Source organism: Mastomys coucha, unplaced genomic scaffold, assembly GCF_008632895.1.
Source record: "Mastomys coucha isolate ucsf_1 unplaced genomic scaffold, UCSF_Mcou_1 pScaffold15, whole genome shotgun sequence".
NCBI classification, from domain to species: domain Eukaryota; kingdom Metazoa; phylum Chordata; class Mammalia; order Rodentia; family Muridae; genus Mastomys; species Mastomys coucha.
Genome location: NW_022196897.1, coordinates 160,862,917 through 160,875,238, shown reverse-complemented (window position 1 = coordinate 160,875,238; position 12,322 = coordinate 160,862,917). Strand labels below are relative to the sequence as shown.

The following is a 12,322-nucleotide window of genomic DNA, read 5'->3' as shown; positions in this document are numbered from 1 at the left end:
AGATGACTCTAGAGTGGTAACTGCTGAGGAATATAAAACAGGAAGTTATGTTGGAGGCACGGGAGGGCGTGGGCATCACTGAGAAATGGTGATGGAGATGACCTATGACCGCAGAGCAATTGGTTCAGCCCTGTCTGGGCAGCCTATTCCACCCGGCAAGAAGGGCACGGTACTGACTGTGATCACCCCTTCCCCGCCATCCCACTTGGATGAAAGAGGTGAGACTTTCTAAAACAACACCACGAAACTCTGCTCTGGCAAACGCCGCCAAGCTCAGCCACGTCCAATGAGAACATTAGAAACCTTTCAGCCACCCGCCAAACCAGGCAAAAAGTCCCGCCGCCAAGGCCCGCGCATGCGTAGTACGGCGCCGGCCCGCCGGCCGCCGCGCTACACCGCTCTGCGCCGGCGCACTGCGCCTTCACGGGGGCGGGACTTGGTTGCGCCAGCCCCGGGGGCGGGGCTTGATGGCGCTGCGCCCAGACGACTGGGCCTGACCGCGCCGCGGGGCGGAGCCAAACCCGGTTCGGATAGGCCGCGGGACAGCACTTCCGGGCGTCCCAGCGCCAGGCCCGACGGCGCGTGCGCGCTGCGAGGCCGGCCGGCCGGGACGGGGCGGGGCCGGCGAACTTGTGCGCCTCGCTGTCCCGGGACACTGAGGTTCACCCGGCGGGCGACTGGCACCATGAAGATCTGGACTTCGGAGCACGTCTTTGAGTGAGTGTTGGGTGCGGCGACCGCCTCCGGCGCCCTCGGGGAACTTTCTGGCGTCGGGTGCAGCGCGACTCGGGGGGGAGCGCCAAGGTCACGACCCCAGCCCGAGCTCCGTGACCCCAGGCCTGGGAATCCCTCCCACCCCGCCTCCACTGAGCGAGCCGTCGAGCCTGACCCGGAAGTGACCCCAGGGGTCACAGAGCACTAGGTCCTACAGCTTCCCGGTGGTTTGGGGGTGTCCTGAGCTCCGATGGCCTCAGGGTATCCTGGAGTGTCCTGACTGATACCGGACAGACTCACGGTGACCTGACTGAACCCCGACGGGCTCATGGTGGCTGGAGTGCCCTGACTGATAACCTGACAGACTCACGGTGTCGTGGCTGAACCCCAGTGATGCCACGATGGCCCGAGGTCCTGAGCCCCGACGGGGCCATAGTGTCATGCTACCATGATGCCAGACATTGATGACAGTAAATCTAGGGAGCAGAACAAGAGATCTGGAGACCTAATTTGTGACCTTAGTTTCCTATTCCTTTGAGCCATGAGAGCTGACCAGATATCCGGTGTCTGCTATCACTCACATCCAGTCACAGCTTTATGGTTCTGTGAAGTCAGTGGAGTGTTGGGAATTATACCACCCAGGTTCATGGTGCCACACACAAGAACAATAGGGCTTTCTACCCAAGTAACTGGTTAATACCTCGTTCCAGCCTTCCTTTCTGATTGACTTACTGTTCTCTATTTTACAATGTCACCTTGTCATAATTATTGTTGACTTACATTTGAATCCACTTCCAGGTGATCGGAGCTCCTTCACTCACTTGGCCATTGTTGCCACACTGTTTTAATAATATAGCTTTATGGTGCCTTTTAATCTATGTATGCCAATTCTAATTACTGGGATAATTATAAAAAAAGTTTTAAACCTTTTACATAGTAGATCAGACACATCTGAGTACCTGCTGTGTTCCAGGAGGACAAAGTACTAGAACTAGAAGGGATTCTCAACACTTGTAACACTTCTGGGACTTGAGGGGCTGTGGTCCTGAGGGTGTGTTCTTTAACATGCTTTGGTGGTCTGTTTCAGAACAAGGGATTCTGGAGCCCAGTCCTCTTCTACATCTGAATGCTTTGCTTCAGAGTTGACAACAAGTCCCATTCTTAGAACTCGTTCCTCCCTTTGAGTCCCCTACACTCTTTCCTCAGCTTGCCTCCTCTGCCTTTGGACCCATCCCTCCCCTTTCCTAATGGTGTGTGTTCAATGAAAGCTGGTCATTGGCTTTCCTGTTTTACTCTTCATCACAGACCTCTGGAGTAGATGAACGCTCCAGGAAGCTTCCAGAAGATAGATACACAAATGCTCCCGGGGAGGAGCCCGGCAGTGCCTTCTGTCCAGACAGGCTGAGCCACCTAATCAAAGTCCCAGCCTACGTACACTTTGGCACCAGTATTTGTATGTCAGCTAGGATGGTGCTACATGTGCTACATGCCTGTAACCCTAACGGTTGGAGGCTAGTCTGAGCATACAGGTACCTAGTATGTGCTGGGCAGCCAGGACAGCATAGCAAGGCCACATCTCAAAACAGTAACCGAGACAGAAGCACACTGAGCTTCCGACTTCACCTCCTGAATTGCAGTCTTGATGTCTTCTATTTTCAGGGTTCCATCTTGAGAACACTGCTCTCTCAAGCAGGACCCCAGGTCATTCCACATCCAACCCATCTTGGATTTTTTTGGGCATCCCCTTCTCGAGAAGCCCTGATTAAGCAGTCAGTACCAATCTCTGTAGTTTTACTCCACCACTTTCTATGCTGGCTGTGTCCTTGCTTTCTGAAGATGGATTTCAAGCTTTACATATTGTATGAGTGAGCCTTAATTTGTATTTAATCTCAAGCACTATTCCACAGTCAATGTAGGTCTGTAAGTAGAAGCTTCGTGAATCTAAACAGTACCCAAATGGCAGTGATATAGGCCAAGGCCTCTTGTCACCATGGCAACTATCTAAAATGAAAATCAGAGGAGGCCCTTCTTGGTCCCTCATCTAGTCAGGAAGCATGGTTAGCTGCCTTCCATGCGCTTATCTCTTCCCCCTCCCCCACTTGTGAAAATTAATAAAAGGCCTGGGGCCGCTGTGCTTTATTGTGATTTTCCATCTCTCTTCTCTTCAGGCCAACAGGAAAACATCACTGTTGACCTAGCTCAAACTTCAAGGGTGCATACATGATAACTAGTGTCCCAGCAATTAGTTTTAGCTGCATTAACATAGCATAACTGTGTGAAGAAGACCCTGGCAGACTTTTAATAGTGCATTAAAGTGGGGTTGGGAGACCCTGGCCACAGCTGACTGGCCTTTCCAATCTCATTCCTGTAAATGAGAACACTGGGAACTGACAGAGATGGCAGCAGTTACCTTGGACAGAGCAGTGCCTAGGACATACTGTACACTCAGCTGCTGGGGTCTCAAAACTGACTGCACACTTGAGTGTGTCATGTCAGAAGTCCCTGAAAAATCCAAGATGGGTTGGATGAAGAATCACAGTGTGTTCCCAGAGGGCAGGTGTCCATGCTAAAGGAGATCATTAGGGCCTTTGCATTTCGTAATGATCGGCCTTTGCAGAACAGAAGCCAGACATGGACAAAACAGCGGGCAATGACCAAAGGAGCACATGTTACTTACCATATTGATAAGGACGATGCTAATTGTAAATTGATAGTGAGACCTTCCTAATTCTTATATAGCTATACAGTTGTGGTCAGATGCAGGAATAAATGGTAGGGTGGCATTTTCCTACTTGTTCCTATGAACATAATTCCTTTAATGCATTTTTATGGGCTGTTTTTTCTTCCCTCCTGTCGAAGTGGATAGTGGTAAAGATTGAGAAAGGACTGTCATGATGATGAGCCTCTGTAAAGAGCTTTGCTTCATAGATAACAGATGTGTCATACAGTCTATGTTCTGGAAAACACTGAAGTCTGTACACATTTAAAGTCGTCATCACTCAGCGTCTTCAAAAGTTATTTCCCCCCAAAACCTATTGCCATCGTGAGGCACGACTCACTGTGGTAGAAGAATGGTTTACATCATCCACAGTTTTACACATTTAGTTTTGGGTTTCTCTGCAGCCATCCATGGGAAACAGTTACTACAGCTGCAATGCAGAAGTACCCAAACCCCATGAACCCGAGTGTGGTTGGCGTTGATGTACTGGACAGACATGTTGATCCCTCGGGAAAGCTGCACAGCCACAGACTGCTCAGCACAGAGTGGGGCCTGCCTTCCATTGTGAAGTCTGTAAGTGTGCTAGCGTGGTCTACCATGTTTCCATTCAAATGCCGTGTGTGGGGTTTGCATGGGTTGGAATTGCATTCTAAAAAAAAGGAGTTAGAAGCATGTGATGGACTAGAAATACTGTTCATTCTTGCTGAAGGTACCATGGCTGCAGGAAGCTGGCCCTGGGGCAGGAGTCACATCTAACCCTGCTTTGGCTGTAGCCTGAGGCCTATGATGCGATTGATTCACGATGGTCAGGTCCTGGCTATTGGGTGACAGTGGGCTCTTGTAGGTTGTGCACATTAAGTGACAAGAATTCTGTTTGCAGTGCTTTTTTTTCACATTTAGGCCATGGTGTCTACATTTAGAAGTTGTTGTTTCGATGATAAATGGCCAAGCTTTAGTTAGCTGATAGAGACAGTGAGAAATTAGAGTGCCAGTCAGTGATGATACAACCGTTGTGGTGCTTAAATCCAGGTTTCTGCATTGTCTCTCTAGAGAAGGTTGCTCTATTCAGAATAGGGAAGAGGGTGGGCCTCTGGGACACACACCAGGGAGAGGTACTGGCTATGGACATACCCTCCCACCCCACCCCACTCCACCTCCCACCTTCAACTGTGATTCCTGCTTTCTTAGGTAGATAATGGGGGCATGAGGCTCCTCTCTGGGCTGGTTGAGACATTGACTGGTTGGGTCAGTGTTCCTGGACTCTTGTAGACACTGTACTTCACCAGGTCTTATGACTTCTAGATGTCCTACTGTCACACCTCTGCAAATATAATGTCACATCATGGCAAGTATAGCGTCACACGACCAGTTACTGGTTACTGGTTGCTTCTGTGGAAGGTTCTCCAGTAGGGCATATGGCCATCTTGGGATCCTCTGTGTGTGAGTCCCAGTTGCCTCCAGTAGGTCTTTGTTCAGTGTAGTTAACACATTTGTACCTTCAAGTGAAAGATTGACACGCTTGGCTGGAAACTGATTGCTAACTGTAACGTTGCTTGTAGCTTATTGGTGCAGCAAGAACGAAAACATACGTGCAGGAGCATTCTGTAGTTGACCCAGTAAAGAGGACAATGGAGCTCAAGTCCACCAATGTGAGTCTTGCCTTCTTTGTTTTACTCCTAACATTTCTTTTCTTACAAGAAAATGTGTGTGACTATACTAACTGTTGTAGGCAGTACCTGGCTGGGCATAGTGGCCTATGCCTGTAATCCCGACTGCTTTAAAGGCTCAGGCAGGAGGATCACAAATGCAAAGACACCATAGTACAGGGTGCATTCAGGGTTGGTTGGGGCAGCATGGAGAGAGGCTTTCTTCCTTTTTCTGGTTTTCTTTCTTTTTTTAAAGGCTAAGTGTATAACAGAGCACCTGCCCAGCATATTACAAAGTTACAACTAAATAATAAAAGTGAGGAAAGGTGCTGCATGCTCTGGGGTCTCCCTCCTCACCCTAGGCAGCCTCCTCGCTGCAAGGCCTGCCTCTTTAGGTACCAGCACTCAGGACAGTGACTGCAGCAGCCTACACGAAGGCAGCTGACCTCTCCTAAATTCATTTTTCTCTTTCTTTCTTTCTTTCTTTCTCTCTTTCTCTCTTCTTCTCTTTCTTTCTTTCCTCCTTTCTTTCTCTCTCTCTTTCTTCCTTTCTTTCTTTCTCTTTCTCTTTCTTCCTTTCTTTCTTTCCTCCTTTCTTTCCCCCCTTCTTCCTTCCTTTTTCCATTCTTTCGTTTTACATTTAGAGTATAGGAAAGGAGTATGCTCAGGAATCCATGGAAAGGGTTAGAAGACAGCTTGCTGTGCAAGTTGGTTCTCCTTCCCGGGATTTATGGGGATAGAACTCAGATCAGCAGGTGTCTTAGTTAGGGTTTCATTGCTGTGAAGAGACACCATGACCAAGGCAACTCTTACAAAGGCAAACATTTAATTGGGGCTGGCTTACAATTTCAGAGGTTCAGTCCATCGCCATGGCAGTGTGCAGGCAGCCAGACATGGTGCTGGAAAAGGAGCTGAGAGTTCTGCATCTGTACTCAAAGTCATCCAGGAGAGACTGTCCTCCAGGAAGCTAGGAGGAGGGTCTCAAAGCCCACCTGCACAGTGACACACACTTCCTCCAACAAGGCCACACCTCCTAATAGTGCTCCATAGGCCAAGCATATTCAGACCACCACAGCAGGCTTAGAAGAAACGTTTCCTTACCCACAGAGCCACCTTCCTTTCCAAAGAAAAGTTTGGTGAAATTCAAATTTAAATAGGAAAATTAAATTCTTTAAGTTTTTTGGTTTTGTGTGTTTAGCAAATAAGATTGAGGGTTGTGTTGGTTTTGGAAATCTTTCTAATCTTTTCCAAAATGGTTTGACTTTTTCTCCACCCTGTAGATCTCATTTACAAATATGGTCTCGGTAGATGAGAGGCTCACATACAAGCCACACCCACAGGACCCAGAGAAGTAAGTAAAACCAGGGGGTGACCTGAGTTAGTGAGGCTCTTTCATTTCTTGGTAGATTACTCTTTGCAAACCAAACATGAGTCACCTGCAGCTGTGGTTGTTTTGCCAGAACCGTCCTGACCCAGGAAGCCCTCATCACTGTGAAAGGGGTGAGCCTTAGCAGCTACCTGGAAGGGCTCATGGCAAGCACCATATCTTCCAACGCTAACAAAGTAAGTGGGCCAGTTTCCATGGCAGTACTCACCATCCGGCTTCCCTCCCTGTGGAGGCTTGTGCTGACATCCAGTGCAGCTGTCCCTAAGCTGATGAGAAGTTTGGGGGGAAAGATGCCTAGCGTGTTGTTTCTTTAGCACATTTTATCAGGTCATTCTGTTGAGGTGTGCAGGTAGCAAAACAAATGTGCTCTGCCCTCACAGGGCTCAAGGAGGCAGCATTAATCATATTCTGTTAGGAAAGGAAAAGTAAAGGCAGGCCTGAATGTTTAATGAAGGTTTGTTAATTGATGTTTTTGCCAAGTGTTATGAGGGAAGGCCTTGGCGCACACAGTATTCAGAAAGAACATTCGAGTGGGGGGTTGCTGCACGTGTAGAGGCCCTTTGGCAGGAAACATGAAGTGTTCCTTCATTCTTCAAGAAACTGTAGAACCACAGCAAGGAAGACGGCGAGTGGCTGGGGGAGGGGTGGAGTGTCAAGGACCAGATCGCAAGGTGTGTATATGATTGATTTACAGTGTTGATATAAAAAGAAAAGGGACTTGACCACGCTAACCCTGCCACTCAATTGTACGTGATTCTGAGAACATCTTCTGCATACAAAATAAAATTGGTTTCTGGATCAGGCCAATTGCTCAAGGGATTTGGTATTTGGTAAATAAAAACTGAAAAGAGAAAGACAGCAAGGAAAAGAGATCTGTCCCTGGGGTTTAGTTCCCCCACACACACACCCCAAACATGGTCACACCTTCGCTGTTAGTAACACTGAATGCATTGCACTTTTTAAGGGCCGAGAAGCCATGGAGTGGGTGATACATAAACTGAACGCTGAGATTGAGGAATTGGCAGCGTCAGCAAGAGGGAGCATAAGGGCACCAATGGCGGCGGCGGCGGCGCTGGTGGACAAGTGACAGTGGAAGTTGGTGTGCAGCATCGGGCCCAGGACTCTCAAGCTGGCATCATGTTTGTTATTTAAAAGACACAATTATTTTAGGTAGATTTTTTTTTTAATGAGCTGGGGTAAGACTGTGACTTTTGATCAAAACAAAAGATCCAGAACTTCTAAATCAAAGGGATCATCTGAGGTTAGGCTGTAAGACTGGGAAAGGGTGTTTGTGTGAACAATTAATGGGTTTGGTTGTTGTTGTTGTTTAAGTACTTAGAAGAAATTGGTGTTGATCTGGAGTCACTTAAAGCTCCAGGTACTGGAACACTACCTGGCTGCGGACCAACCAGAGCAGAGCCCAGCCACCCTCCTGTCCACACAGTTGCCCACTGCTGTGAACCAGAACTGCCTGCATGAGGAACTCACTCGACAAAGAGAAATTGTAAAATTTAAATGACATTAATTTGTATAAAACAATCTGCCCTGCTGGAAACCAGTGTTTGGATTTGGTACTTAAATGATATTTTTGGAGTGGAAATTAGCAGTAAGGTAATATATGACTCCAGCAAAAATAGTATTTTATTGTATTAACAGGTACTATAATGATTTGCCAAATTTTGTGACTTAGTAAAGGCATTCCCTTCCTTGAATTTGTACTTTGTGATTTCACATGCTGTACTGTGGGATGGTTATGTTAACTGAAAAAATAAAGGCATTACCTGAGTGTTGCAGGTAATCACTCTGAAACAGAACTCTGAAACACAAGAGCAGCTCTTCCCTTCTCTGAGCATTTCACGTTGACTTAACTTATAAATTGCTACCTCAGAATCATGGTTTTGTAATTGTTAAAACATGGTATGGCAGGTTATCGGAATATGATTACTTCTTGAGGCAAGTATGACCACAAAACACCTTTTTTTTACGTGAAGAACTGTCCATCATTTGAGACAACACCTGTCACCTGGGACCCAGGTTCTCTCACCTTAACTCAGGGCGTTGGATGAGAAGAGCCTGGGAGGAACACCGTGGTCTGAGGGAAGTCCTAGGAGATTTCACCCCATGGAGGCTCAGGATGACTGCAAAACAGCCACTGTCTAAGCGGTGTTTGCTTTGATGTGTACAGTACTGCCCGGGTGACTGGGGTGGGCTTCTTGTTGGGTTTTCCTGTACAGACCAGTTAGCATGCATACAAAACCACAATTTCAAATTCCTGGCTTCCTACTTTAAAAGGTTGCTCAGTTTAAGAACTCTTTGGACATTTGTAAAAGCAGATTTTTTTTAAAAAGAAAAAATAGTTTGGGCAAGAGGAATGTTAATTCCAGCTAAACAGAACACTACCAAACATTGTTGGACAAAGCGTCAGGTGTGGCTTCTAAGAGTTACACCTGCTCTGGAAAGGGCCTGATGCCCTGATGATTTTTTTTTTTTTTTAAGTATATACATTTCACTCTGCTAGATGGTTCCATCGCGAATACTGCCTGGGGTCACATGGAATCCTGAGCTTGGGTTCCTGCAGATAGGAACACTAGCTGTCACTCAGAGCGGGCTCGAGGAAGCCCCGCCCTCTGCCCGCAGCACCTGGGAAGGTGACCGGGATGCGGCCGCCTCACTTTCCCAGGTGTCCCTACGGCCGCAGTTTCCGGTGGCCGCTCAGCCAATGGACAAGGCGCGACCGGCGTTCCTATTGGTTCTTGGCTGGCAAGGGCGGGGTGAGGCGCTGACTGGCAGGTCCGCATACCCCACCCCTTCCGCTACCGCAGGCCTGACCTTCCTGCTGCCGGGCCGGGCTGAGGCTACTCCGAAGCGACCCAGCACTTCTGCCGGACGCGCCCCGCTCGAGACACCATGGTGGCGTACTGGCGACAGGCTGGACTCAGGTACGCCCGGGAAGCGTTGGGAAGGCCTGGCCGGCCGTCACCAGGCCGTGCGAGACGGCCAAACCACGCGGCCACCCTCCAAGATGGCGTCGCCGTGGACAAGGCACGCCGCGGGGTCATGGGGTCACGGACCCTAAAGTGGCTGCTCCTCGCGAGAGGTAGCCTACCGTACCTGCGTGGTCGCTGTGACGGCCAAGTGCACAGCACCCTTGGGCTGGCCACGCTGACCCTGCCCTTCCTCACCTGCACAGAGGGAGGGGCGCACAAGCTCATTTTCAGGTGTGACCTTAGTGACCTTTTCCCAGTTGTGAAGAAACGTGAAAGCCCTGCAAACTGTAGAGAGCTCAGCAGGAACCCATGTGAGCACCCACCCTGTGATGGGTGGGAGCTGTTGGCCTAGGAGTGATGCATGGTCGTATACACCTTGTCAGTCTACTGGGTGCAGGAACACCTTCCTGAGTATCAGGCCGAAGGCCCAGTGCCCTGACAGAGTTCGAGCAAAGTTGTGTAGAATAAAAGGATGGTAGGCTCACAATAGATGCCACTTACTAAGCTATCTCCCATGGCTTCCATCACCTCGCTTTCCTCCACCCAGCCGCTCGCAGGGCGGCTATTTTGACTCTGTTGTCTTGCAGGTGCATAAGGAGCAGAAAAGTTATACCCTTGCTCTTGAGCCCTCCAAACAAATCTAAAGCAGGAGAAACAGCCAGCCACTACCCCATCTCTGGTTTCAAAAAGTGTGGAAAGTGACATCTTTTGAGATAATAAAGTGTTGACAGGTGAATCTATCTACCTAACAGGAAGCTTCCTGTGAGCCCTGTTTGCTGTTGGTGATGTTCTCCAAGAACTTCCAGCTGAGTTTGGAAACCTTAGTTAGGAAGTGTTTTCACTGATAGACAAGAGGCAAAAATCCAATATTTTCAGTAATGCCTTTAAATAATTGATCATTAACTCAAAATAGCTTTCCTAATTATTTGTACATATGTCTATATATGTTGTAGGAATAATATAATTAAAACAACTTAAATACAGAAATGAACTGGGGAATCTTTCCTACATTGTGGGACTTTAAAAAAAACAAAAAACTTAATTTTAAATTACTATGTCCTGAAAAGAGAGACTGCCAAGAAGAATTGTAAGCTCCCAGCGAATCTGGAGGCACATTACCGATTGTTTCCTTTGAATAGCTTATATTTGATATTGCCCAGTTTTCAGTCCAATTTTACCTCAATGACTAACCAACCAAAATTAAGAGTATGGAAAGAAAACCAGGGTATCGCACCTCATGACGCCACCATCTAGCTGTTGGTAACTAGCTTCATATCCTCTCTCACTTTGCCAGCTACATCCGGTTCTCCCAGATCTGTGCGAAAGCAGTGAGGGACGCCCTGAAGACTGAGTTCAAGGCGAACGCCGAGAAGACGTCAGGCAGCAGCATAAAAACTGTGAAAGTGAAGAAGGAGTAGCCGGTGAGCCCCCTGCTTTCCTCAGGAGTTGCCTCTTCCGGTTTCTACGGTGCCAGAAAACCAAAACTCAAAAACTTTAGATTGAGTGCCTGCCTCTCGGCAGGTGGACTTGGATGCCGGTCACTGGGGCGATGATTCCAAGTGTGCAGGTTGTAGGCGTCCCCTGGCATGAGGGAGGACCCTGTACAGCCCCGACAAACAGAATAATTGTCACATTGATTTTTCAGTGCGGTTAGCAATCCTGAGATAGAAAGCCATCTTATTTTAATTAAACCTGGTTCATTTATCTGCACAAAATCAAGTAATTGGGAGGATACCACTGCCTTTCCCCCACCCCCGCCCTTTTAATTGTTGTTGGAGTTATGTGACGGTCTGGAGCGTGTGATATGGATGGTTGTACTTGGAATGTCCCACCCCCATAGCGGCTAGTGTCCTCACGCAGCCCTTCTTGCCAGCGTCCTGGGAGGAGGGCTGATAGCCCCGGGTGAGTCCCCTGTGTGCTCAGGGAGGCCGCTCAGTCTACCTGAGCAGGGGTGTTGGGGGTGTAAGGAGTTGCCAAGACAGGGTGGTTTGGTGAATTCAGCCTGCAGTTCTCCAGACTGATTCCATCTCCCAGCTCCTCTATTTACATTGTTACTTCAAAGATATCAGAGAGGTGTTCCTCAGATTCCATTTTCTGTGCTTTTGAAAAGTGTCAGCTCTGCAGTAGCACAGACACCCGTGCTCCACGCCTGACTGAAAGGCTCCCCTAAATACTTTTCACCTTCATCTCAAATGAACAGACATCTTACTCTGAACCAGGAGATGCGGGGTTTTGAATGGAGCCCCTTTCCTGGGGTCTGTCTAATCTCAGAATTTGCACCAGTAAAACCTGATTTATGTGGAGCTGCTCACTCTCCACAGTGAGCCGAGTACAGCCATCTCCTCACCTGCCTGCAGTCACGCCAGGCTAGGCTTCGGCTTACTCCTGTGACTTTGTCAGAGCCTTGGGGTTGGCCAGCCATCTCTACAACAGGGAGAACCCCAGCCTGTTGGGGAGGGGAAGAAGGCCATAGTTAGTGTCTTGAAGACAAAGCTTACTGTCACAGTGGAAGCGACTGACTTGAGGCTGTGTCTGTCGCAGGCTGTGTGCCCACGGCAGCCCAGGCTCAGGTCCCCCTATGGGTCGGTGCTGCAGGCAGATGCAGGTACCTTGTCTTGTTCATGGTGGATGTGAAGAAGACCTGGCAAACTAGCACCTGTTGTGTTTTCTTTTCTCTTCCTAGAAGCTGGCTGAAGCCTGAGGTGCTGCGTCTTCAAGGTGAAGCATGTGGGCCCCTGCTCTGGCAGATGGAAATCACGCTCCCCTCCTGGGGACAGACTACCCACCTTGTTGATAAATTGACTATGCCAATAAATTAACATGGTTCACTCTCTGCTGGATTTTGTTTCTGTTCTTTTTTTTTTTTTTT

The 12,322-nt window shown here is 48.4% G+C and overlaps 2 protein-coding genes across 3 annotated transcripts; both read left to right on the top strand.

Annotated features, from left to right (window-relative positions):
• Positions 1-547: 547 nt before the first annotated feature.
• Positions 548-8,288, top strand: Prelid3b (PRELI domain containing 3B). Its single transcript, XM_031372943.1, has 6 exons — positions 548-717; positions 3,838-4,006; positions 4,993-5,082; positions 6,360-6,430; positions 6,540-6,642; positions 7,431-8,288. Exons 1-6 carry the CDS (start codon positions 686-688, stop codon positions 7,551-7,553), a joined length of 588 nt encoding a protein of 195 aa, XP_031228803.1. The 5' UTR covers positions 548-685; the 3' UTR covers positions 7,554-8,288.
• A 965-nt stretch (positions 8,289-9,253) lies between these two features.
• Atp5f1e (ATP synthase F1 subunit epsilon) lies at positions 9,254-12,286 on the top strand. 2 transcript variants are annotated; one of them, XM_031372942.1, is made up of 3 exons: positions 9,254-9,405; positions 10,748-10,874; positions 12,140-12,286. In XM_031372942.1, the coding sequence occupies exons 1-2, from the start codon at positions 9,374-9,376 to the stop codon at positions 10,869-10,871; spliced, it is 156 nt and encodes a 51-aa protein (XP_031228802.1). In that variant the 5' UTR covers positions 9,254-9,373; the 3' UTR covers positions 10,872-10,874; positions 12,140-12,286. The 2 variants fall into 2 exon arrangements, with proteins under 2 accessions (XP_031228802.1, XP_031228801.1); XM_031372941.1 differs by having other exon boundaries at positions 12,137-12,286.
• Positions 12,287-12,322: the final 36 nt, after the last annotated feature.

Excerpts from the sequence above, each read along its gene's own strand:
- Prelid3b (XM_031372943.1), top strand. The coding sequence starts at position 686 with ATGAAGATCTGGACTTCGGAGCACGTCTTTGA. Across the intron at positions 718-3,837 it reads ACTTCGGAGCACGTCTTTGA|CCATCCATGGGAAACAGTTA; the intron begins GTGAGTGTTGGG and ends GTTTCTCTGCAG. Across the intron at positions 6,431-6,539 it reads CACCCACAGGACCCAGAGAA|AACCGTCCTGACCCAGGAAG; the intron begins GTAAGTAAAACC and ends TTGTTTTGCCAG.
- Atp5f1e (XM_031372942.1), top strand. The coding sequence starts at position 9,374 with ATGGTGGCGTACTGGCGACAGGCTGGACTCAG. Across the intron at positions 9,406-10,747 it reads TGGCGACAGGCTGGACTCAG|CTACATCCGGTTCTCCCAGA; the intron begins GTACGCCCGGGA and ends TCACTTTGCCAG.